This window comes from Heteronotia binoei, chromosome 11 (assembly GCF_032191835.1).
Source record: "Heteronotia binoei isolate CCM8104 ecotype False Entrance Well chromosome 11, APGP_CSIRO_Hbin_v1, whole genome shotgun sequence".
NCBI classification, from domain to species: Eukaryota; Metazoa; Chordata; class Lepidosauria; order Squamata; family Gekkonidae; genus Heteronotia; species Heteronotia binoei.
The window spans coordinates 45,527,670-45,554,369 of NC_083233.1; the positions used below are offsets into that span (position 1 = coordinate 45,527,670).

Below are 26,700 nucleotides of genomic sequence, written 5' to 3' on the forward strand. Positions count from 1 at the left end.
TGAAGTCCCATTTTGTTCTCTAGAATCAAGGGTGTTTTAAGCTCTATACCAGCCTGGTACAGAAATATGCAAAAGACTGTCCTTGCTGTTTTTCACTTTCATTTTTGTAAGCCACCCTGGGAGTTTTTAGAGGTATGTGTGTGTGGTATAAAAGTGTTTTAAATACAGCCTTCAAACTCCTCAGTACTGTTGTAAAGGGGAAGAATTTCAGATAGATTTACAGCAACTGGAAGAGCTGCATGCACCAATGATAAAAGGTTATTTATGAAGCTTATAGCAGGTCTAATAGCCCACAGTGGCATGATCTTGTCAGAGCTCAGAAGCTAAACAGGATTGGTACTCGGATGGTAGAAGACCAAGGAAGACGAGCTGCTGTGCAGAGGAAGGCAATGGCAAACCATCTCTGCTCATCTCTTGCCTTGAAAACCCCATGAGGTGGGACTGTATGGGGTTACCATGAGTCGTTTTCAAATCAAAGGAATGCTTTACATCTTTTTACAAAGTCTGAAAAAAATCTGCAGCATCATTTTTGGGCTGCCTGAGAAGCCACCGAGCAGTGGGGAAACAGAATGAAGGCAGTACAGAATTCAAATCATTACAATCAGGGCTTTTTCTGTAGAAGAAGCCCAGCAGGAACTCATTTGCATATTAGGCCACACCCCCTGATGCCAAACCAGCTGGAACTCCATTCCTGCTCAAAAAAAGCCTTGATTACATTCATTATTTAGCAAATAAATATTTAGAAAATGAAATGCCAACAAGTCAATGGGCAAATACTAGCTCTACATGGGAAGCCAAGCAAAAAAAATCTTTTAACACATAGAAGAAAACAACAGACAAACTTCTTTTGGTGTGACCAGTTTATAATGATACATCTTTTGTCCTCTGAAACAAGAGAAACCATCAACAACATTTGGTGGGTTCCAATGCACCAAAATGTTGTTTCATTGGTACATTATATCAATATTTACAAAGACTTTTAAATTCAGTTAGCTCTAAACAAAACAAACATAACATTTTAAACTACAGTGCTTAAAAAAATATGTAAACAGTTTATTTTACATTGTTGTAAAATATAAGAATTGTTTCTAACGCAGCTTAATTATTTTTTTTTAAGGTGAGCATAATCCAGTGCCCGTGAATAAGGAATGAGACTCTTTCATAGAAATATTGTGCTCCAGTGTGCAAAAGAAACTGTATATTAAGAAAGGAATCTAGAGTCCACAATAATTAGAAGACAACAAAAAAGAAATCCACATTATAAAACATTGACACATGGCTGCTGCTGGCCCATCCAAGGATGAGGGGTGGGAGCTGGGGGTGGAAAGCACTTCACAAAATGTAAAAGGATCCAGCCACGGAATTTTAGCTCCATTAAGCACAAATTCAAAATAGATCAGTTTCATCGGAAGTGGGGTTCAGGAAGAAGACCTCATTTGCTATTTTAGACCAGTTTAGCTTCTGGCTCCCCCTTCTTGGGCATTGCTCAATAAATTAAATGTTTGCCTCTGTTCAGTCTAGTGCATGTCATCCCCAAAAAGGCACATACATATGTGAATCTCCCCTTGCCCTTTCCTTGCATGATCTGGCACATGACAACAATACTCAGCAATATAATTATTCAGAAAACAGAATGCTAACAAGTTGATTGGCAACGTCACTTGACCACACCCCTTTCTACTCTATAAGCCAAGGGAGCCAACAGTTCAGAATGCCGCTTCATCAGGAGGTCTGTAGTGGAGCAGCTTTAAAAATGAAGGTTTTTGTTTTTTAAAAAAGGTCAGCCTCCAACACTGCATTATGCGTTGCTTCACCGATCACATGATTCACACCCAGGTACCGTTATTATGATACTTTCAAGTTACCAATGATTTTAAGATACATTTTTCTTTTTGTTAATGAAGACTTTGATGGCTCCAGTAAAGTCAGCTGAAAGAAGCACTTCTGTGTGGTCCGTCTTCAAGGCCCCTTAAAATGACAGAAGAAACAAGTTTTAGCTGCTAATCAAGAACAGCTCAGTTCAAGAATGAGGTTCTCATTATCAAACAGGCTTCAGCCAGTGATCAAGCAAGACCTAGTAGTATTCAGGTCTCAACATTTCCCCAAAGAGCTAAGCCCAGGAGGGATCACTCTGTTTCCTTAGGTAGCTACAAGCTCACCATTACACAGTAGCTAGAAGGAATACTCAAAAGCAAGCAAGAATCTAGTAGGGAAGGCAGTGTTATCTACCCAAGGTAACACCACAGAAGCAGTGTGTACACACATGCCCTCAGCTCACTCAGCATTTCAAGAGCTTTCAATTCTTCTTCCTTATCTTCTGAGCCAAATCCTGGTAAGTCTTATGTATACCATCGATGGGGAAGTGACATCGATCGGGGTTATGAGATAGGGGAGTTGGGGAGAAAGATGAAACTAAAATAACAGGCTGGGAAGGATCTCTCAGGGATCCAGAGATATGAAGAGAGGGCAAGTGTGGAGAAATGCTGTTGGGACAATTCCCACATGGTCTTCCTCCACAGCACTGCTTTCTAAACATTTTCAGAGAAAACACAGGCAGCCCTGTTAGATCAAATCACACACCTGCTAAGTTTCAGTTCTGTGTTTCTCAGAGACACCCCCAGGGAAGCCCACAGACAGGATTTGAAGGCAACAGCCCTTCCCTAATGTTATGCCTCACTGTCTGCAACTGGTGCTCAGAGGTGTACTGCCTCTAAATAAAGAAAACCGCACCTGCAAAGTGTTAAGGAACACCCAGCTGGATTTTAGAAAACAAGTATGAGCAGAATGGCAGATTCCTACTAGAACGCAGAAGGAAGTGCTTGAAATACGTAATGACAGAGATGCCTGAGGAATATATACCGGGATACATTAAAATGTAGAACTCTTCATTTCCTTTAGTTAACCTGCTCACTCATTAGATCCTGGTTTTCATTCACTGTCGATGTGTCCAAATTAATTTACTACATGTATTAAATCAAAAGTTATCTCAGTCCAGCTTCACCAACTGATGGGCATACTGCTTTAAAGAGGGCTCCCATCCTTCTATATGAATCCAAGTCCCAAATCTAAGACCTAGTCAATAGGTACCTACCAGAAGGGATGGTATCAGTTGCTTCCAAATCATCACTTTTGTTTTCAGGTTCTTGTTTTTCAGTTGTTTCTGCTGATATCATCAAACTGGGATTTGGGGCAAATATTGCTGATGTGACAACTGCATTATGTGCTAAGAAAAAGAGAGGGTGGGAGTTAGTCTCTTGAAGATGATGCAAAAAAAAAAAATCATTTGCGAGAGTGCCCTATGCAGATACAATCAGCAGACTATGGATTCTACAAAAGTCCTAACTGGAAATGTTTGAGAAAGTTCACAGTAAACTGGTCTGAATATATCAGTTTTATTTTTGGTCTTGGAAGAGTCTCATGCCACATTTTCCTGGAATGGAGCATTGTAATAGCTACAATTCACAGGCCAATCACAGAACCAGCGACATGTGCTAGTCACTCCTCTGGGACAAATGAATGTGCAACTGGCTAGGAAATTAGTTCCAATGTTTGGGAAGTCTACAGCACTCAGTCATCAGCCATTCCAGACTCTTCATGCCTTCCAAAAAGCATTACATATTACATTGCTCTCACAAAATATTTGATTATTTTTATAACAAACTCAGGAAGCCTTCAAAAATAAGATTTTTAAAAAAGAGATAAACTAGGAATCTGACAAAATCCAGACCTGGAAACCAGCCGTACGCCTATGGAGATTAGGTATCTCCAGATGATCAGACAGGGAAGATTAGCCAAAACTGGGTTGGTTGGTTGGTCTAATCTGCATAATGTTAGAAGGCAGAATAAAGAGGACTACTTCAAGCTGCAGGGAGGGGGGAACAACACATTTTGGAATGCTTCCCTAAGTGGAAAAAACTTCCTGCAAGTTTTTTTTAAAGCAAAGAAAGAAATACTCTGTGGAGCAGACTCTCCCTGCTGTGTTATCTTTCTAATAGCAAGCAGTATTTTTTTCTTTTTGATAAGAAGGTTGGAAAAACAGTGCCTCCCAGCTGCAGCAATGGTTCAGTCCACCATTTCAGGATTCCACCACTTCATTCTACTGCATGAACTGAGGACACTGACAACAGGTATGCATGATGGATAGGCACTAAACATTTTTGTAGGCTAGAAGATTTCATGGGTTTATTTGAAAGGGTGGAATAAATCACTCCTCCATCCAGCAAGCCTTAGTAACCTGCAAGGCTTTGGACCCAAATTTGCTGACCTTTAGTAGGTGCACTGCCCACAAATCTTGCAGTTTTCCTTCTATGCTGTAATCACACATGCTAAACAATAGTTTCAATCCACTTTCCAACTGAATTTTACTGTGAACTGGCAAAATCCAGTTTGAAAGTGCAGTGAAAGGGGATTAAAACTGCATTATTTAACATATGTGATCACAGCCCTAGAGTGCAAAGGCAGCTGGTTGAGCTTGTAGTCACTGTGGGGTTTTAATCCAGCCAGTTCTGTCAACTGAGCTTACAATTCCCAATTCTCCGTCAATCAAAGAAGCCACTGTCCTTTGCACCATGCAAGATGTAGCCATGTAACTCTCAAAAACATATCAGTATCAAGCCAACAGCATCATGATCACTGGGGGGGGGGGGGGGGGGGGAAGCTTCACCTTTGACACCTTCCCAGAAGTCATTCCGGTCCCGCCTTACAGATGTAAACTTGCTCAGGTCATGGTAAGTGCTCCAGATGTAAACATATTTATCCTCAGAGCCACTAACAATGTACGTGAAGTCATGGCTGAAAACAAATAAGAAACAGCAGTTCATTTTCAACCCACATTTCTGTTTACCCATTGGGGGGAACTACTTTGCCACAGAGGGATGCTTGTCCTCTGAGATGAGCATGAATTTCAACTCAGGTCTTCTCAATCTTCATCTCACACAATATCCACTACAGAGAAGTATAAGCAAAAACATGCCCCTATCGTTATTCTCCCATGTCCTTAGATTCAGAGGACATGATGGTGAAGTATACAAAAATCAGCTTGAATCTACAGTATTGTTCAATGTCTGAACTGCAGATTTCTTACAATATTTGAGTTCTCCCCCCATAAATTTTGGTTGTAAATCTTTTTCATCACCTGAAGCTAGCTTTGATTTGGCTGCTGCTGTTGACATAACCCTTGTATTTCATGGACAGCGACAGATCTCGTAGATCATACAGCCGAATTCGGGAGTCGTTTGACGTCACTAGGATCTGGCAGTAGGAAAATGAAATTTCCTTTCAGTGGAGAGAGTTAACCAGGCAGCAGCATGTCAGATGAGACAAAAGACAGACCTCCAGTCTTGCATTCCAGATTCCCCACCTGCACTCATTTTTAACATGGGGAGGTGGGAGAACACTACATCACAGCCCAGCCTTTTCACATTTTCAGAGAAGTCCCTTCCCATAATGCTTTGCAAGACATATGAATGTGATGATGAAGGAAACATTCTGCACACACCTAAACGTCTTGATCAATATGTCTGCAAGCAAGAATTTCAGCAGAAATGGCAAGCTTACTACTCACATTATGGGAACAGTTAAATTTTTTGATCCCACAAATTCTTGAAATTATGTGAATATTATATTAAAGGTGATGAAGATACTGATTATAGTTTTAATTTTTTATTAAGCATTCCACTAGCATTTAAATATTTAGTAAGAATAAGACCTAGAAATCTGATAAATGATTATAGTAATATCCAGGTTTTAAGGATGGTTTAAACTTGGTACAAAAATCTGTTTAATTGTTAAAGATGTAACATTTTTATTGTTAATATATTATCGCTACTATCAGGACATTTTTGTCTATCTTTTAAAAAAGAGAGAGCTCATTTCTGAACACTGCCATAACATTTTATCATCTGGTTTTTTATCTGAAACATGTATTTTTACTAATAAAGTTGATTTTACTTGTTGTATGTAACCATTCATAATATTTGACAATTTCTGATGGATTCTTATTTTCCACTACCCTCTTTTATCTTCTACATCTCATTTTTTTCTTGAGAAAATAATAAAAAAACCCACTTTAATCACAATACGTCTGCAAGCTAGGCGGCAGGCTCTGTCTTTTTCAACTTAATTATAGCACAGCACCAAGAACTGAAGAGCTTTAAACACAAAGTTTAGTAGCCTGCAAACAGCACAAACAAATCCACTGTCTTGAAAACACATGGTTAGCTGTCTTGGTAGCTATTTAGTCGTTTTGAGGGTACAATACCATGTACGTATCCATTTATATAAATATAAGTGACTTTGCCTCTTTATCCTGCTTTTACTGGAATCTGAACTATTACAATTTTTTTCTTCATCTTTGTATACTGATGAATTTTGAACACACAATAAAACATTAATGTTACTCTGCAGAGATAGCTGAACATTCTCTATTTAATTTCTTTTTATATTAGTTTCAGTTCTTCCCTGTTAGTTCTCTACTATGAACTTGTGTATTTTAATATGCAAACTGAGATAAGCAGATACAATAGGAAATTACAGAGATACAATAGGAAATTACAGAGATATAGCTGAAATAATTAACATCAAAAAAGGATGGAATATACAAGGCACTGTTTCAGCCATACCTCCGTAACTTCCTATTATATCCTCCTTATTTCATCCTACTCTTTCCTTATTTAACAACAATTGGGAGTGCCTCACACCCATAATGAGTGAACCTGATTACTCTCTGGATTGGATGTTGTTTTGAACCAGTCTCTCTTTGAGACACCTCCCCCCACCCCGCTTCTGTTGCATATATAAATTGGTCTGATGAATTTTACAATCCTACGAATCAGATGAAATTAGCTCTGACTCAGGAAAACTTAGGCTGGAATAAATCTGGCTAGTCTTAATGGTGCCGCCAGTCTTGTGTTTAATTCACAAAGGAAGAGAAGCAGCTTCTCTTGGTTTGTAGGCACCACAGGTCTTACGGATTTGGCTGCCCCTGGCCTGCAGCTGGTATTAAAATGACTTAAGTGGAATTACATGGACAGCCCAAAGAACTGGAGTGACCTCAATGTAAGAGAAGGCCAAACCTTATTTTCTCCCGGCAGAGGCTCGATTCCAGTGATTTTCCTTCCGACTCGATTTCGTCCTCTGGTTGACCGCACGTGTATTTGTGTGTGATACTTCAAATGCTAAGGAAAAAATAAATTACAGAGAAAACTTTAATTTGTATACCTATGGGAGTTCTGGACAAAAAGCTCTAGTTTAGTTTGGCCTGGCCCAAACTGGGTTGGGACACAGAGCAGATGGTGGTACTTGCTTCATGGTAGTGGTATGAAGCCAAGACAAAAATTCCACTGGCTGGTTTCCTTATGTAAAATGCACAGCATCCACAAATGGTAATAACGCTAACCTCTGTGTCATAGAAGATGCACCGGCCATCGTAGGTGCCAATCACTGCATATTTGCCATTTTGGCAAAAGTTTGCAGCTGTGATCAGCTTGGTCTGCCCGTCCACTTCATTCCACAGTGCCACTTTTTTGTCAGGAATGTTCCAGAGTCGGAGCTTCCCATCCAAGGAACCACTCAAGAAGTATCTGTCATCCTAAAACAGGGCAGATGATACCACAAGGAACAGGGTTAACAGCAATGCTTTAGGATCTGCCTGCCCACAGGGGCTCCCATCAGAAACGAAAGGCAAAGTCAGAGATCAGCCTGTACTGTATGTATGACAAATGCATGCAGAAGATCACATCCGGGGATTCTCAGCTCTCCTCGTCACAGAGAACACTGCGGCAGCAGAAAGACAATGGCTAGGGGCTGGCTGTACAACAGATGAGCTTGAGTGCACGTCTGATGCATGTGATCCCAAACAGAGACCCTACTTAATTTATTAACCGCAGCATCTTGCTGACTGTGTTCCTGCACATGCACATCTTTTTTGTTCAAAACATATTTCACATTCAAAACTAGGTTAGAAACCAGGTCAGTCTTCAGGAGTCACTTACCCTAGGATGGAATGCAATAGCAGTGACAAAGTCGATGTGCTGGAAACAACACAGGCACTCCCGCCTGGATATGTGCCACAGCCGGACTGTCTTGTCCATGGAAGAAGACAGCAGGAAGTAATTCTGGTGGGGGACAGAAACAGCATGCATTATTGCACAGATTTATGAAGTACAGAGGGACTGCTCAAAACTAATGCAATCCTCTGTTAAGCTGTCAGCTCAGAGTGGGAAAGAGCTCTTGGCATGCCTGAGCTTCAAATGAAAAGCTTGCGGGAAAAAACAGCAGCCCATCAGGTGCTAATCAGGTCCCATGCCATTTGGAGAGATGCGTAATTTTGATCAAATCCCTAGGGTTCAATTACAGCAATGATGTTCAAATTGTATGCCTAGGAACCCTGAAATTCCTGGGAATGACAGACAACAAAGCCCCAAAGACCATTTGTCCACCCTCCCTGAAACAGTGTAGCTACAGAGAGAAAACAGCTGAGACCCGGAAAATCACTAGTTCAAAATCTCCATCGCAAAAAACTCCTTAGAGGGTACTAGCAGCAAGCCACTCCTCAGCCTCAATTCCCAACAGACAACACAGAGATAACAGAACCAGTCTATATTACAGCGCTGTTGTAAGTACTATGATATACATATGACGCTGCTTTGAATAATGAAAGTGCTGTGCAAAATGCTAAGTATTATTACTACTCATTTTCAGCTGTAGGGAATGCTAGCTACATTTTATGGTGGTCATTCATCCATGCTGAGAGGAAAGTGGAAACCCCCATTAAAATAATATATCGCAGCACAACCTTTTTTCCCCATAACCCCTCAGGAAAGGGACATAAAGATTATCTGCTCATGTAACAGGTTCATTCATAACATTTCCACCACAGTAGTGTGACATGCGAGGGGGAAAAATCACGAGGTGGTACATTTGCCCTGTTACACTTGCATATGCCTCGTGTTGTTGCTCCTGCTTCCTCCTCTGCTGCACTCTACTTGACAAGCCATGCTCTAGAGTGTACTATCTGTGACATGGCAGCTTCACACATTTGCAGCTCTTTGAAGGCCCACTCTATCTCCCTGTCTGGTGGCCCACACCAAAGTATCTTACTTTAGACCATGACAAATCAAGGAGGTCTGCCGTATGTCCTTTATATTTGCAGAACGGCCGTTGACGAAATGGTGTATTTTTATCATCGGGGTCCTCATCAGTTCCGCTGCAGACCTATTACGGAAGCAATAAAATACAAAGTGTGTTTAGAGCCTTCAGATGTTTTCTGAAAGCTCAGATATTATTGTTTATTTGATGTATTTATACCTCTTTTTTCAGTTGGATTGGTTCCTATCAGACCTATTGTACTTGCTGATTAAAACCAGTTGTTGAGATGCCCAAGTCCTCTCTCTCTTTTTAAACACAATTACCAAATACTGCAAAATCTGCTGGGACTAAGTAGAACACAGAGAAGCTGGGACTGCCAGGTGGTAAACAGGGCAGGGGTTAGGAGAGCTTCCATAATTTATCATTGGCAATCCAAGAGAAAAGCTGTCTACTGCAACAGAGCTCTGAAACAACATTCTCTCTGTACAACCAAAAGGGCTAGTAAGTTCCTTTAGAAATGAAAGCAGAGTTATGATTTTGAACCCGAGACTGTCAATACACACATACCATAGGTGGGAATGCTTGGAGGTGAACTGGAGCACTGCAGCAAAGAACATAGTAACTCTGCAAACACAGCCATGCTGTAGGCATGCTTCCCACAAATTCTCCCTACACTGGACGTCTTCCTGCTTTCTAGCCCCTGCCTCCCTGCCAGCCTCTTCAGTTGGTGCTTACAGTATCAGCCTCAGCATTAAATAAGGCTGTAAAAAGAATAATTGCCAGGCTAGGTAACCCAGGCTGCTTGCATGACATTTAATTACCTCTAGCATTCAAATTCGAAGTTGCGCTGAGGGAGCATCATTAATTACTCAAAACGTTAGGAGAAAAGATGTGACGCTCTTAATTAACAGCTCTCCAATTAGCTCTGGATTATTCCCTGCTTCTCATTTTTTACACAGAATATTTACGTTTGAGGAAGAGAGCTGGATCAAAAGATTCTGGAGGTCCAACCATTGATTTATTTAGTATATTTCTATTCTGACCATTCCCTGTAGGGCTCAGGGCGGAGTACAACATATAATAAAACAATAAATTCCAATAAAAACATTTTATAAACAAAAAACTCAAGAGCACTCAGAAAATTTTCCATTACTATTCCATTTTATAGCACAGATGACAGTGCCAACAGAGGAGGCCAACCAAATCAAGAATAGACGCCCACAGCCTCAACTAAAAGCCTGGCCATCTTTAACCATGTTAAAGATCACACAAGACTCCATCACTCTACACATCAACTACATAATCCAGCCCTTGATGATGGGAAAAATGAATGGCTCATTCAAGTGTACCAAACTACACATTAAAGGGAAGGCAAAGTTGCATGAGGCCACACACATCATTTGACCAAGCAAATAATTCTCTCCATTCCATACATGACAACCAGTCTCCTAACATCACAATGTTGTAAGGGTGGGAGGGAAACTGTTAGCCAATATCAAACCAACTCAGAGGGATGCAGTGTGGCCCTGCTCACCCGCTGTGGAAGAGCCTAAGAACAATGAGGCCTTACTTACCCCTGCATCATTATCTGACTTGGAAGAATTCAAACTTTCTTGAGATGGGGAAGGTGATACTCGGCCTGAAACACAAGACACAGAGCAGCCTGAAGTGGAACTTGTCAAAGCACCAATAATTTCTTGAGGCACATCTCAACTTTCTGGCTGCAATGGATGTACCCAAGTGAGGAAGAAAGCCACACCTTCTGTGTTGTACTTCATTCGCATGTTATTGAAGTAGTCAAAAGCGTTCTTCAGCACCCAGATTCTCACAACGTTGTCCTGTCCTGCTGAAGCCAACAACCTTCCGCAGTGAGAAAACTTCATTGTCCAAACTGCCCCCTGTTAAAGAGAAAAGGAGTTCATCACCCAGTGGAAATCAGTCAGTCCATGACAACTGCTCCAGAAGGAGATGTGAGCAGGCACTGCCGAGCTGAGCCAGGCCCACCCACTCTCTCAGGAACCTGAAAAGGTGTAGTGTCATCTGCTGAGGAAAACAGAAAAAAAGCGAGCCCCAGCCACCACCAGACAAGACTCCTACCACAATCCTTGGGACTGTACATGCCCTCACAGCCATTTTTGGCAACAGCTCAGAAAAACTATACTGATGGGATAAAAGTTTTGTATGTTTGCTATGCAGAACTCATCAGATGATTTGAACGTTAGCAACAATGTGATACAACTTAATCATCCTGCCTCTGCTAGAGACTATCCATCAAAGAAAAAAAAATGGAAGGCAGGTCTGTTTTCCAGAGCAGCCAGAGTCAACTGCCAGCACCCAGAAAAGCAAGGGTATTGATCCACTGTCCCATGACCCCACCTGAAACAGAAAGGCCAGCCTACCATGTGCTCCCCACTGAGGTCCTGAACGACCTTTACTTGCTCGAAGTCATAAGGCCCCTTGAAGCCATGGGCTGCTTTGAATTTCACCGGCCTTGTGTATGGCATTCCTTCATCATCACTCGAGGAGGGATCATCTTGATCAGTGTGGAAAACTAAGAAATTGAACATGTGCAGAGTTTATTAATACAGTTACCCTGCCTGATCTTCTGTAAAACTTCAGGCATCTTAACTCTGAACACACTACAACATTTATCAGCTCTAAACCCATAACAGCTGCTTTGAGGTTCTGTGGCTGAAAAGGATAATAGAGATCTTGAAACAGTGGAAATTGTACCAAATCAACACAATTTTATTTACATGCTGCATTCCCATTTCACATTTTCTGTCAAGGCATTTAATCTGTAATAGTGAAAGCACTTTTAAACAAATGACAAACAGCAACAGTTCACGTCTGTAACTAATTATGGAATTAGATCATAGTAGTAGAAAAGTGCAGGAGTTCAGTATCACTTTAAAAATGCCATATCCTGTCACAAATTTTGTTATTCTATAAAGCGCTGCTGGACTGTTAATTTTGGAGTGTACTGTAGGGTGGTGGTAGTGTACCATAGTGGAACATAAGAGAAGCCATGTTGGATCAGGTCAATGGCCCATCCAGTCCAACACTCTATGTCAAACAGTGGCCAAAAAAACCAACTGCCAAAAAACCAAGAAGTCCACCAGAGGGGCTAGAAGCCCTTCCACCGTGCCCCCCCCAAGCACAAGAACACAGAGCATCACTGCCCCAGATAGAGAGTTCCAACAATAAGCTGTGGATAATAGCCACTGATGGGCCTCTGCTCCATATGCAGAAATTCAGGAGTGAGGTAGAGGAGGAGTGATTTTAAGGCTATCAAGTATATTTGCAGCAGAGGTAACATTTAGAGCCAGGACCGACTAGGAAAATAAGTCAAATACTGTCTCTTATTAAACATCTTGGAAAAGTTATTAGATCTTTCTCCCACACACCCTCACTCCCCCCCCCCTTTTTTTTTACTAACCTTCATCTCGAACGCTTTTCACTTTATTGACAGCACGTTCCCCATATTCTTCGGCCAGATGCCTTGCCCTCTTGACTGATTTGCCCAAGAACTTTTTGAGCTGTGTCCTTGGGTGGGAAAAAGTTTTTTAAAACAACACTCGGTTGGAAGACAGTATTGTGAACAAAAAGGAGACAGGTGCATCTGTCTGCTACCCAGTGAGATTAGTGCTGATTCCATTTCTGTTCTGCTGTCCTTTGCTTCTGGATCAGCTAACTGGTGTCATTGACCGTAGCAATACTACCTATAACCAGAATACAGCAGCTGTCCACCCCACAGCAAACACCACTCCAATTGCAAAGTGGTGCTCAGAAACTACAACATGGTGCTAGGCAATGCCAGCTAAGTGTCCCTAAAATGTCCTTTGTATACAGAAGCAGTGTACTTCTGGTCACCAGTCATACATTAGGGGGTCTCTGCTGCCATCAGACTCTGTTTACAACCTTTACAAAGAGCATCTGAGTTATGAAGTGAAATAAGAAAAAAGAACTTTCAACCTGATTCAGGCCTTATGTAAATGAAAAGTGGGGCAGCATGCAAGAAAACCTGCACTAGGATCCCTGAACTGGTGCCAGATCTTCAGATGTTCCAACGTAGATCCCATTTTCTCCCCATCAATGAGTTACTCTCCTTCACTTATGCCACCTTCTGTGCTCACTCACTAGACATGAATTCCTTGTAATAACTGCCTCAGCAACACCCGCACCCACAAATGCATTTCCTCAGTTCCCTTCAAAAAGAGTGATTCCCATCTTCCAAAAAATGTATTAGGATAAAAGAAGAAAACAGGGGGGAGGCTTACGTTTTCTGTTTTAACCGTCCTCCATCTATATCACTTTGCTGAGATTGCATTTTGTCTTCGTCATCAGACTGGGCCCCATCGTTACTGTGAACAAACAAAACAGCTTTTGAGCATTATGTGCCAAGTAGCCAAACACCTTGATGGAACAGCACCTGCAATCTTGTCAGATATCAGAAGCTTAAAAGGGCCAACCCTGGCAAGTACGTGGATGGGTGACTTCCAAGGAATACCAGGGCCAGGATGCAAAAGGAGGCAATAGCAAGCCACCTCTCTGAAATGTCCAAACCCCATTAGGGGTCACCAGAAGTCAACCATGACTTCCAGGCATGCATGTACACACACACACACACACAAACACACAAAAGGAAGTGGGCAAAGCATTCTTTATGTGCAAAGCTGAGTCACTTTAGAGAGAGTGGCCATTGTCTGATCCACCTGAGGATCTCCCTGCCAGAACTCACATGGGCAACTGTCTACTGCTAAACAGGAAAGATCTGTATCTAAACACTGGGGAGGGGACGGGGAGACACGTGGAGATTCTCTGGTGGAATTAGATTCAAATACAAGTCCTTAAGATGCTGCTTGGCAAATTGAAAAATAGCAATCAATGGGGTTATATTTTTGTATTGAAAGAGGGCTGATGGGGCAGCTGCATCCACTTTGCCAACCAGTTTGCTCCTTCCCCAGCAGAGATGCAGAAAAAGGGTTCTTTAACTTCTTCTCATCTAGTGCAAACAGTAAGAGAGGCTTTGGTAAAGCTCTTCTTTTAGGTCCCTTAGTAGGTCCCTTCCTTTTTCCTGAGTCTCAGCTGGGGCACAGGAGCAAGCAGCTGAGAAGAACAAATAAGAACTCTGCCAAAGCCTCTTGTGACCACAATGTGAGTAATATGCAAAAAGCATTCACACCTAACACAGCTTGGCAATGCGATGGTTGGTTTATTCGTTCCATGGAATCTCAGGGTCAGATGGGAAACCTTAAAAGATACCACCCTGGCCCTTCAGCTGCCCACCCATCCCATAGTGAGGCATCAAATTTGCACATCTTTATTTTTATTCTAATACAGCATTGCTTATTGAATATACTATACTGTTTATTGTATACATTTTACTATTTCATTGTTTTCTAATGGTGTAATCCAATTTTAGTGTATTGTTTGTTACTTATGTTACTGGTCTTTATTGCATTGCTTTTATAATTTTGTAATTCACTCTAAGAGCCCCATGGCGCAGAGTGGTAAAGCTGCAGTACTGCAGTCGGAGCCCTCTGCTCATGACCTGAGTTTGATCCCTGCGGAGGCTGGTTCAGGCAGTCTTCCATCCTTCCGAGGTCGGTAAAATGAGTACCCAGCTTGCTGGGGGGAAAGTAGGGAAGGCAATCGCAAACCACCCCGTAAAAAGTCTGCCGTGAAAGCAATGTCACCCCAAAGTCGAAAACGATTGGTGCTTGCACAGGGGACTACCTTTACCTTTTAAATCCACTCTGAGTCTCATCGAGAAAGGTGGATAATAAACAAAGTTAATAAAATAAATCAATGAATCACATGGCCAGCAGGGTTGGCTTGAATAGACAAGTCACCTGCTGGTGGTGTCGAGTGTGTGTAAATTTGGGCCAGCCCCACCTGAAATCTATCAGCTTGATTGCCCTATGTGCACAGATTCTGTGGCTGACTGGGAACTGTGGCTCAGACCCTTTATCTTTTTTATCTTTATCAGTCTGGTGTAGTGGTTAAGTGTGCGGACTCTTATCTGGGAGAACCGGGTTTGATTCCCCACTCCTCCACTTGCAGCTGCTGGAATGGCCTTGGGTCAGCCATAGCTATCGCAGGAGTTGTCCTTGAAAGGGCAGCTGCTGTGAGAGCCCTCTCAGCCCTACCCACCTCACAGGGTGTCTGTTGTGGGGGGTGAAGATACAGGAGATTGTAAGCCGCTCTGAGTCTCTGATTCAGAGAAAAGGGCGGGGTATAAATCTGTAGTCTTCTTCTTCTTATCCCCAGGAACTTTGTTTGGACCTGATCAAACTTAAAAAGAGCTTTCATCTATCCCAGTGGGCTGATGGGAGCAATCACTCACAGAGAGACTGACACTCCCACCGAGAAATACAGACAATGAAACAGACCACCACTAGGTGTCAATTGCCATTCTCAGTTCCTACCTGACGTATTCTTTAGTCCGCCTCATGATATGCAACGTCAAAGGGTTGATGCCTGTGGGCAGCTTCTCCTCCGCTAAACTCAAAGGGATCTCCTCTCCGGTGTCAAGATTCTTTATCATGACACTGGCCAGAATTTCCTGCACAGAGAGAACAGAAGGAAATGACAGACAATTTACCTAACATGAGGAGACTGATGTTCAGTTTCCAGAAGAATGTTAGAAGTTTTTCAAAACCATTTCCTAAGTGGAACACATACTTTCACTCCACATGGTTCGAGAAAGAAGAAACACATGACCGTATTTATATACTGTCATAAGCCCTGAGCACCTGTAATTGGAACACAGATTCTTTCCTTGTTTATCTTCACTTCCTCTTCAGTTCCCTCCATTTGTTGCTCCCTTGTGACAGTATTTAGATTGTAAGCTTCTAAGTCAGGGACCTGTCTTCCTGCACTCCAACAATTAGCTGGTGTGAGACTTCCCAGCTCGAAGGGGAAGGCAACACAGGTATATTGTGGGAGCCATCATTAATTTATGGAGTCCACAGGCCACGGCTTTGATAACTCTGTAACAGGACTATATATAAATGCCTGGTAGCCAAGAAACAAACATGTCAAAAGGCAGTGTGCTTCTAAAGTGTGGGATTGGGGGGTGCACAACTGTAGGACTGAACATTAACACAGAGAAGCACCTGGCTAGGATACAGGACAACATCTTTAGTTTGTCTATCAGGTTTTGTCCTGTACTGTCTCTTAACTCTGCCTGTTAACCGAAATCTCAAGTCATCACTGCCATTGCCTGGGAATTAGTCACTGAATAGCATGGTTGCCAGCTGTTCCTGATCCTAAGAATTTGAGGAGGAAAGTGTTAATCTCAGACGGATAGCCATGTTAGTCTGTAGAGGTGGGGCCACAGCTCAGTGGTAGAACATCCTCTTTGCACTCAGAAGGTCCCAAGATCAATCCCCAACATCTCCAGTTAAAGGATCAGGTAGTAGGTGATGTGGAAGACATTTGTCTGAGACCCTGGACAGCCACTCTCAGTCAGAGTAGACAATACTGAACTTGAAGAATTAATGGTCTGTCTCAGTGGAAGGCAGCTTTGTAAGTACATGTATAAACAGGAGTTTTATGGCACCTTAAAGACTCAACTCCAGCATAAGCTTTTCTGCAATCCACTTTGTCAGCAGCAGGGGGAATGGAGGGGCCGGTGCTCTCAGTGGCCCTGAGTAAGTCAGGGAGGCCTGTTCTTTTGGCTGGCAGGGCTTCTAGTTTCCCCCAAACAGAAGCAAAGGGACTGAGGCCCTGTGTGAAAATCAACACTTTCCATTCTGCAACTGAAAAATCTTTTTTTAAGGTGACATAAACTGGAAAAAGGGCACATGGTCCTGTTCTTGCTATTAAGACTTATGCGTTGCTTAACATTTTCCAGGAACAGATCTGTATTATCTGGACGGAAACATGTTATACAGAATTCTTGAAAACCGCTACTTAAAGATGGGGTGTGATATAGTGATTAGATCACTTGAAAATGACAAGGGAGGTCAGAGTTCAAAGCTCCATTCTGCAATGAGACTCAGTGGGCACTCTCTCTCTCTCCCCCTAATCTACTACATAGGGCCGTTGAAAAGATAAAATGAAGGAAGAGAAAACTACATATACCAACCTTGAGCTCCTTAGTGAAGGTACCAGATAAAAATTTAATACATACACAAACACTTCCATCACATCCTAGACAAAGACAAAGGGCTCGCTAGACAAAGAATCCCTCTGCCCTGCTTATAATCTTATGGAAACAAAATATATGACTTCACCAGCTCAAGGAGCACCCTCTGGGTAACCAGGGCCCCCAGGATTTTGCCCCCCCCCCAGTCACTGTCCTTGGTAGCCCTGCCCCCTTCCCAAAGGATACCTCATCTGTGAGCTCCCTGCCAGAATTAGACCTGGGTCTCTGAGGCCCAATGACGTCACTCGTCGTCGTCTGTCCATCAGCCGGTTTCCCATTTTCCTGCAATTAAAGATGTGCATTTGCTTAGATACAGAAATGAGAGAGAACACATTATTTCACTAAAATTCTAGTGCTTTGACCTAGTTTCCAGCACATTAGATACCATAATGGGATTGCTGGAGAGCGACAGCAGAACTCAGGGCTATACAACATCCAGTCTACATAATAAAACTGCTGCAATGTCGCACGCAGATTACAGCCTAGCTCTTACAAGCAGGAGAAAGGATAGTAAACACGTTTCTAGAGCATACTACTGTGCTGGGGGAGGGGAAAGCATAGGTATCAATGCCTCATTTTAAGAAGTGTCCTGTACACAGAAAACAAAACACGTGAAAGAAGAGTAAAGCCCTTCCCTCTATATTGTTCTCTGTATAAGGAGTATAAAAAACAACTGAATAGAACTCATAAACACCAACTGATCCACCTGCGGTATGAAGTGGTACCATCCAGAATCCACTCCACAAAAAGGCTGGCTGGCCTATGCCCTGTGTCAGGCCATCTTGAGATTAGAAGAACAGAAGTATTAACCTAAAGTGTTTTTCCTTTTATTCTACTCCCAAGAATTTTTACTTATCACAAAGTTCCTTTTAAACAACCAAAACAAAACCTGCAACAGGCAATGACTACCTTAGAAGCCATACACCCTCCTTCCCCAAAAGACCAAGCACTACAGACAGCAAACGGTACATAAAAAGCACTTGCCTAGAATCCACCTACTTTTGCACCAAGAGAAAGGAGGGGAGGGGGACACAAGGGCAACAAAACATTACAAGAAAGGCATGACAAGAAAGGCATTCACTTTGGTGTTCACTAGTAGGGGGTGCAAAAACCAGGGGCTACTGGTGTCCAAAACTGGGCCTGGCCACTGGCCTGTTCAAGAGGGAGGGAAGTAGTTTTGTCATCCTGCTCCCATTTATGCTGGGAGCAAGGGGATCCTGACGCCTGCTCCTTAGTCCTCAATTGCAGCTGTAGCCACTACAGCACTATGATCTTTACTGTATTACTGAAAATAAGTGGTGTTCTGTGTTCACTGCCATGCCCTCCCCCACATTCTTATTTTGTTCTATCACCAGAGCTGTGCAACTGGATAGCCACATGGGATGATGCCTACTGCAGTCCCCAGGTACTTTCAGCACAGCTGCTGACTAAACATGATTCTGCACCAAGTGGTACATGTTCCACATGGATCCCTAAGAACGATAGCCCTCTTGTACCACCTCCAAATGAAAGTGAGAGTATATAACTCTGCATGTTCCCTCATACCAGGTTCTCCCAGCTCGAAGAAAACCAGCCTGTCAGGAGACAAGTCTTCTATCTGACGTGCTAATTTACTACTGGACATGGATTCTGACGATGTGTTTAGAATTTCAGACTTGCAGGGAATATTCAATACAAATCATCCTCCAGTTCTGAAGGGTAGGAATCCATGTGGTTTTCCGAGTGTAAAGATCAACTATTAACATGCACCTCGTGGTCCTTTTGCCTTATCTACCCCTCCATGCCACTTCATTCTCTTGTAAGGCAGCAATGCTACTGCTGGTAATTCTAGATGGGTAACTGTATTAAAATTCAATTCCAGTTAATCTTTCAAAACCAACAAAATCTATTCCAGCATGAGCTTTTGTGAATCACAGCCCACGTCAGCAGATGTATGCTGTGTATATCCACAGCAGATATACCCAAGAGCAGGGAAATGTTACAAATAGAGGCCACTTTGAAACAATAACCAAAGAAAAAGCAATCTATTTGGAGGGGGCAAGGACCAGTCTCAACTGCTGACAGACAGGCAGAGTTGGATATAACACAAGATCGGATCTAATAAACCAAGATGTAGAGCAGGGTTGGCCAATGGTAGCTCTCCAGATGGTTTTGCCTACAACTCCCATCAGCCCCAGCCATGCTGGCTGGGGCTGATGGAAGCTGTAGGCAAAAAAAACATCTGGAGAGCTACTGCTGGCCACCCCTGATGTAGGGTAACATATAATAAGTTGGACCAATTTAACGGCTGGAGTGCTGCTGGCTTACCTGGGCTGTAACAATTTTGTCTCCACTTGTTGCACTTGCAAGATCCAAAGAAGGCTGAGAGTCTTTGGCCACGGAATCTGAAGGTACACTTGGAGATAAGAGCCCACCAGCTGAAAAGGCCTCCCTGGGAACTGCAACAAGATGTGACCCATTAATGATGTGGGAAATCTAGACTGAATGAATTGAATGAACTATGTATTTCACAGGCAACTGCATTTCCACAGAACTGAAACTTGCCTTCGAGGCCAGGTATCTTTTGCACCTCAATGTCCAAGTCGCTTTTTTTCTTCCTCGGTGGTGGAGCGGGCCGTGCTGGGGGTGGGGGTCGGGGAGGGGGGATGCTTGCTGGAGGGGGAGGGCGAGCGGGTCCAGATTTCTTAGTGCTGGCAACAATGTCTGGCTCTGCAGTGAGCTGCCTCGGGGGTTTGGCTGGAGGTGGCTCCTCTGCTGTGGATAAATCTTTGGGAGGCAAGAAATCCAATGACCCCTGATCCAAGATCTCTGACTGCCTTGTATCAGCCATATCCTCCTTCTTTGATCCGTCTTCTGGCTCACTGGCTTCTGTTGCCTTGAACTCCTGCAGCTTATCTGCAGGTTCTGAAGATTTATCAGTGGCTTCCCCATCTCCATGCTCCGATGCAATGTCACGAGGTGGCAGAACCTGCCTGTACTCTATTTCATTTGCCAGGGCCTGAACTGAATGTTCTTCATTACGTCCTTCTAAGCCTGTTTCTACAACCAACAGTTCAGGAATATGCTGAAGAATGTCTGCTCCAGAAATCCAGGTATTGGCATGTGATGGGGGGTCAGACAGCTCCTTTCCTGATGGATCCAAAACACCATCTTCTAGTCGCCGTGCTTTCTGGCTCTCTTCTATAATATTGTCTATTATCTAAATAGCAAAGCAGATATCTTATATGCAGCACAAACCAGTCAGCTATCCCAGAAAGATCATCGCCAGAGGCTCTGCCAAAGATTCCCCAAAGGTTGACTGTGAAAGAAGCATGCCTTGAAAAATTACGGCACTGTGCTGAGTACTCTTCATACAATGGGGAAGTCCCATACAGGATTACACTTTATAAACACACTGAAGTCAATGGCCTTGGAAAGGTCCAGTTCTGCTTAGACTGACAAGGCAGATTTCCCTCACTCTTCAAATATAGGGGAAATATCACCACCCCAGGGTAGGAAGGCCATACCATGATTCTGCAACTCAGTCAGTGCTACTGCTATCTGGTTTAGGGGAAATGAGAAAGCAATCCTGTTACCTAAAAGACAGTTCTATACCTGAATTGGGGGGAGGGGGATGCTGGATTCCAGAGGCTTTTTAAATTCTGCTATGCAGCAGGAAAAAAAAAAGCTTTGTTTTGGGAGCTGATCAAGAAAATTATCTTTCAGCATGTGGGAGGAGTGTGAACCACTAATTTTAAGGCATCAAGAGCTTAGGAAGTCTGGTCTGGGCAAAACAGACCTCCTCCAAACTGTCTTTTAAAGAAAAGCCTACACAAAGACTATGTTCAGACAGTGAACAAACTACAATTTTGTTTGTAACATAAGCAGGCCTGAAATACTTGAGCTCACCTGACTTCCCCCTCTGTTCCTCCCCCTTCCCCATACATGGATCCAAGACTGAAGATTTCCTGGGTTAGGAAGTCTTTGATCTAACCGCAATTTGCAGACACATTTGAATGTGGGCACTCCAACACACCCATGCCCATTTCCTGAGAGTCTAAAACCAGGATTTAACTTTGGTATAGCATCCTTGTTTGTAGTGGAGAGAACTACAACCTGCCATTTTGCCCAGCTGAGACATGACAACAACACACTGCCGTATGTTTCAAACCAACATGTCCTTGATTTCTGTCCCACACACAAGGGGAGATGGGAGGGAGAAACAAGGACTTCGTGGACACCTTGACACCCAAATGACACAGTCTCACTTTTTATTCAAAAACTGCATTTAAACAGTGTCACTTTTTATTCAAAAACTGCATTTAAACTTTTTTTAATCTGCATTTTGAAGCAACAGATAATAAATTAACACAGTTTAATGGTTTCAGTCTTACAAGCTATATTGGATGCCCCAAAATGGGGAAGTAATTTAGCTTTCTCAAATTCTGGAGATGATTTTGTCTTGAACTACCTCTTTAAATATCCTTATGCAGGAACTCCATATTACCAACACCCCCCCCCCCCATTTCACACTTATTTCAAAAGTGAAAGGGCTTTTCAGTACATTGCTAAAAATGTTTATTACACAACTTTTTTTTTAAAAAAACCCCCTCTTGTTTAGGCATTTTCAGTACCCCACAACAAACCTCTTTTGGGTCATCTTGCTTTACTTCCAACGTTGCTGCCTCAGTCTCTGCTGTCTGCAAACCATCACCCAGTTCCTGTAAAACAGTCATGAACAGTCAGATTTCCTCGCATAAGGAAGATCTCTCTGTAAACGGCCAAATCTAAAATTCATCACAGGGGAGCAAAAGAAAACTACCCCCTGTTGTCAGCCTTTGGGGCAGGGGGTGTTTTTTGTACTACAGACAAACAGAAATAAACTGGTTTCATTTGGAAAACATTTGCATTAAAAGTGTGTGTATATTCCCCTCCACAAACAGAAGTCCCTTGTTGATTAGACTTAAAAAGTCCATCTAGCACAAGAAGTTTTGAGGAAACCCAAAAGCAGAGCCCACAGCCAACAGCCCTCTTCCTTCATTTATCTCCAGCATCAAGCACTCATAAGTATATCCCCCCCTCCCCCAAGGCTTGGGGGTTCTATTTAACTGCCACGGCTAATAGCATTTGATAAACCCACCCTCCATAGACGTATGTAACTTTATTTTTAAGCCTTCCCACAAAGTGTGGTTAACTTATTATATTATAACCCTGCCATGTTGGGCATTTTCATAAGCCTGTTTTGCCACATGCATGTTAGTCAGGAAAATCATATTCTGGCAATTCTTCTGCCTCACAGTCAGAAAAGGGAATCGGCCCTCAACAAGTAAGAACAAAATTAAAACACACCAATGGTTTGTTAAAACTAGCTCCTAACAAGCCACAAAGAGAGCAGAAGAGATATGCCTGATAAGGCAGTCCAACTTCCTTTTCAGAGAATGCTCTGCCCACAAGGCTACACAGAGAATGTTCCTGGGTTACACAGCCAAACTCCAGTGCAACTCAGTTCATCCCTATCCTCTGTTTGTAACCCTAGATACAACTTCCTGCTAGACCAAGGGTGGCCAAACTGTGGCTCATGAGCCACATGTGGCCTTTTCACAAATATTGTGTGGCTCTTGAAGCCCCCGCTGTCCTATTGGCCAGCTTGGAGAAAACATTTTTCTCTTTAAATCACTTCTCCAAGCCAAGCCAGCCGGTGGTTTGGAGAATACATTTAAAGTTAAAGTTGCTTTCTTTCCACCTCTCCTCCCTCCCCACATCTATTTGCCTGCCTGCCTGGAGGCTCTCAAACATCTGACATTCATGTCTTGTGGCTCTCAGACATCTGACATTTATTCTATGTGACTCTTTTATTAAGCAAATTTGGCCACCCATGTGCTAGACAATCAACTACTCCTTTGGTAGTAGCCCACTCTTACCACCTTTTCCTCAACAAATTGGGCTTTGACAACTTTTTCTTATATTCCCTGAGGGGCTGAATGGCATCACCTTTGGCCTCTGCAACTAGATACACAAGGGTTTTCCCCTCCTTCCCTCTCCAAATCAGAACCAACTTCTGGCCTACTTAAATGCCAGAGAGTCAGCTGTGCTGTCGCTGTTCCTAGCGGCTGCATACTAATGCATACTAATTACCTGTGTGGGAGCAGGCGGTGCTGCCTCCATGCACTAAGTTTAGAGCTCTGCTTTCACGTAATCTAAAGCTTTTCAGATCAGGACGCTCAGCTCCTTCTGTCACCACAAGGTAACACGTGAGGAACAGAAAGTAAGCCAAGAGCAAAGAATGAAACTACTACAGTTGCAATGAAACAGCAGATCTCAGAACCCAATTCTCTCAGAGGAACCAAAAATTAAAAGCAAAAATACAAGAAGAATGCAAGAAGGCTGGGTTAAAAAAAAATCAGCTGTCATTGGGAAAAAGCTGAGTTTAGGCTTAAATCAAAAGAGGACAAGAAAAACAAATACGTGCTTTGAACAAGTTGGACCGGTTTAGCCCAAGGACATAACAGGAATAGTCAAGCTCCGAGGCAAAACTATGCTCAGAGGATGAAAGAGAGGTCATCAATCAAGTTCTCCCAATTTTACTTTTGATGCTCACTTCACTATGGATGAATACAGGGACACGGAGGACAAATCCTCTGCGGGATCTGCTTCTTTTTAACAGAATCCCCATGTCACACTGACAACTTTTAAATTTACAAAGCTAGAGTGCATTTTTAGAAGATACCAATAGCTAAGTAATTTATGTTATGGGATGCTGAGACTATATTCTGCTTAAGACAATAAGAAGTGCCTTTTAGGTGTCTGGTGGCCACCAAAATCAGCCATCCATCCACTGGTGGCTAGGTCCATGGGCCCCTTGCTAATACTCCAAGATGATCAAGAGATGAGACAGGGCCCATGTGTTAATCACCCCAAAGGGTGATTAACACATGGAATTCACTGCCACAGGAGGTGGTGGCGGCTGCAAGCATAGCCAGCTTCAAGAGGGGATTGGATAAACATATCGAGCAGAGGTCCTTCAGTGGCTATTAGCCGCAGAGTATTGTTGGAACTCTCTGTCTGGGGCAGTGATATTCTGTATTCTTGGTGCTTGGGAAGGCAACAGTGGGAGGGCTTCTAGTGTCCTTGCCCCTACTGATGGACCTCCTGATGGTGCCTGGGGTTTTGGGGGGGGGGTTTGGCCACTGTGTGACACAGAGTGTTGGACTGGATGGGCCATTGGCCTGATCCAACATGGCTTCTCTTATGTTCTTATATCTTGCTAGCCTAAGGTAACCAGTCTCTAGAAACAGAAGTCACTCTTTACACCAGAGGTGGACAAATTATGTCTGCAGGGGAGAGAGGAATGGTCTACATCCAGCTGTGGCAGCTTTTCCTCTGACTCTCAAGTTGTTTATCCATTTGTGGACAGCATTCGCACATCAGGCCGCTGCACTGGCTAGTGGGCCCATGGTTCCAAAAAATAGTTCAAGGTCTACTAAGAGGAGAGGGAGAGAGTCAGAGAGAGAAAGAGAGAGTCAGAGTCACATCTGGGTTTCTGTGTGCATTTGTGGGCTGTAATTTGGATGCTGGTGCTTCTTGTTTCCAGGATCCAAGATGCAACTATAAGCACTCAAAAGCAGGTGGAGACCAAGATGTGGCCATAAGGTCAAAAAAATCTGCCCACCTCTGCTTTAGGCTACTAGGGTAAGTTAGCCCCTGGCTCTGCTGCCTAATAGTTCTGATTCAGAAAGCCATTTGCACACATGGAATGGATTCCAGTTCATTTCCCCAAACATCAGCTTCCTCGCAATCCATTTTTTCCCCATTGTACAAGTTTTTTTTAAAAGGTCACAAAGTGACCTGGTGTGCTTTAGCATGATTAAAAACCTCATCAGCTCATTAAGTTCCCTGGATCCTCAGATGCTGGGCTCGGGAACAGAACTCAAGCAATCGATCACACTTTGTATTTATGCTAAACGAGTGCCAATGCAAACCTCGCAAACTACACCCCCTAAAAAAGAAAACTTGGGAGGAGAGGAAAACTTTTTTTGCTCTCCATTGTCCACTGTCTACCTAGGCACTGCAGGTTTGACGTCTTTAGAACGAGATGACCTGGCTTGCTCTCTGTTAAGGTCAGGCAGGCTGCTTGCATCGGACAAACATTTATACAAAGAGACGCACCTTCGGTACTGGCGGCCCAACTTTGGTAGGTGACCTGTAGAGAGGTGGAATGAAAAAACAAAACAGAGATATGCAGGCCTTAGGTGAAAATAGGAAGCAGCCAAACACATTTCAATATTTAAATGTTAACTAGCAAATATTTAATTTCCTCTATACAAGCACTTTAAGAACTTCGTACTTTAAGATTTTTCCAATGACATTTGCCATTCCTTCCCTGCTCTCTCCTCCTGGCACTGCAGAATATTCTTGGATACGCACTGGGATACAGTCAGTTCACACAGAGCGCAAGCCACGCTTTTTCTTTTCCATATGAGCTCTACATACTCGAGAACACGTCCATATATGAGCCACTGAGCATATGTTGATGACCTCCAGTTCTACACTGCCTTAGCTAAAGGAAGCAGTTGCTATCCTGGGTCAGTGTACGCTGGCCACTGTCCAATGGCTAAAAATGAACAAACTGACACTGAAGATGGAGGTGATCCTGGTCAGGAAGGCTGAGATTTTGAAGGGTGTTGTGCTCCCTATATTTGATGGGGCTCCTTTGTCCCTATCCAATTCTGTAAGGTGTCTGGGTGCTTTCAATCTAGGTCATTACTGGCAAAATAGATCAGTGCAACTGCTCAAAGTGATTTTTGTTATCTCTACTTGGTATGTAAACTAGCTCAGCTGAGGTGAGCATCAAAAGGTATAAAGTATTTATTTAAAAGAAAATGGTCACAAACATACTTTTATCATAACACCAGATTGAGCAAGGATTCTAAGAGAAATAGGAAAGATGCAAATTCTCTGTCCGTTTCTCTATGCATGTCGTATCAGATGTTAAAATATAGGACAGGCTCTTCAGCTTAAGAGTTCTGGATCTCTATAGAATCACCATTATCTTGAAGCTTTCTTCCAGATTTCCAGGCAAGTATATGGTCAAAATGGGTGCCTTCTCAAGGGAGAGGTCTTCTATCTGTTCCTATTAAGTCTGTGCCCAAGGAAAAGAGTTTCTTCCTCACCCCCCTGAGTTGTATCATATCTATTTCCACTCCCACTGACCTGGGCAGCCCAGGTCAGAGAAGTGTTTCCTAGACATTTATTTCCTTAAGCCTCTCTAGTATTTAATACCTTCAAATCTGGCAAATGCTCTGTTTCCCCATATTGGGTTGGAAAATGCAAACAAAGAAGCGGTAGGGAAAACTGCTAACACTATGAGTCGTGACAACGTCTGAGACCTGAGATGCACAAGCTGTATTAGGTGCCCTTCCAGGGCCTGATCCACACAGAACCTCTTGTACATAAACTGAGAGCCAGTTTGGTGTAGTGGT

General features: G+C 43.0%; 1 protein-coding gene across 1 annotated transcript in view; it reads right to left on the reverse strand.

Annotated features, from left to right (window-relative positions):
• Positions 1–842: 842 nt before the first annotated feature.
• The window catches only part of WDR44 (WD repeat domain 44), a 32,465-nt gene continuing 6,607 nt past the window's right edge, over positions 843–26,700 (reverse strand). Inside the window, exons 2-20 of the mRNA XM_060249976.1 lie at positions 25,388–25,421; positions 21,868–21,942; positions 19,799–20,441; positions 19,550–19,692; positions 17,429–17,524; positions 15,519–15,655; positions 13,368–13,451; positions 12,527–12,633; positions 11,487–11,638; positions 10,847–10,985; positions 10,662–10,726; positions 9,100–9,213; positions 7,992–8,114; positions 7,397–7,588; positions 7,074–7,175; positions 5,135–5,250; positions 4,664–4,791; positions 3,092–3,223; positions 843–1,968 (exon numbers count right to left, since the gene is read on the reverse strand). Coding sequence (XP_060105959.1) covers positions 1,874–1,968; positions 3,092–3,223; positions 4,664–4,791; positions 5,135–5,250; positions 7,074–7,175; positions 7,397–7,588; positions 7,992–8,114; positions 9,100–9,213; positions 10,662–10,726; positions 10,847–10,985; positions 11,487–11,638; positions 12,527–12,633; positions 13,368–13,451; positions 15,519–15,655; positions 17,429–17,524; positions 19,550–19,692; positions 19,799–20,441; positions 21,868–21,942; positions 25,388–25,421 — 2,677 coding nt within the window. The 3' untranslated portion in view covers positions 843–1,873. The remainder of the gene's footprint in view (positions 1,969–3,091; positions 3,224–4,663; positions 4,792–5,134; positions 5,251–7,073; positions 7,176–7,396; positions 7,589–7,991; positions 8,115–9,099; positions 9,214–10,661; positions 10,727–10,846; positions 10,986–11,486; positions 11,639–12,526; positions 12,634–13,367; positions 13,452–15,518; positions 15,656–17,428; positions 17,525–19,549; positions 19,693–19,798; positions 20,442–21,867; positions 21,943–25,387; positions 25,422–26,700) is intronic.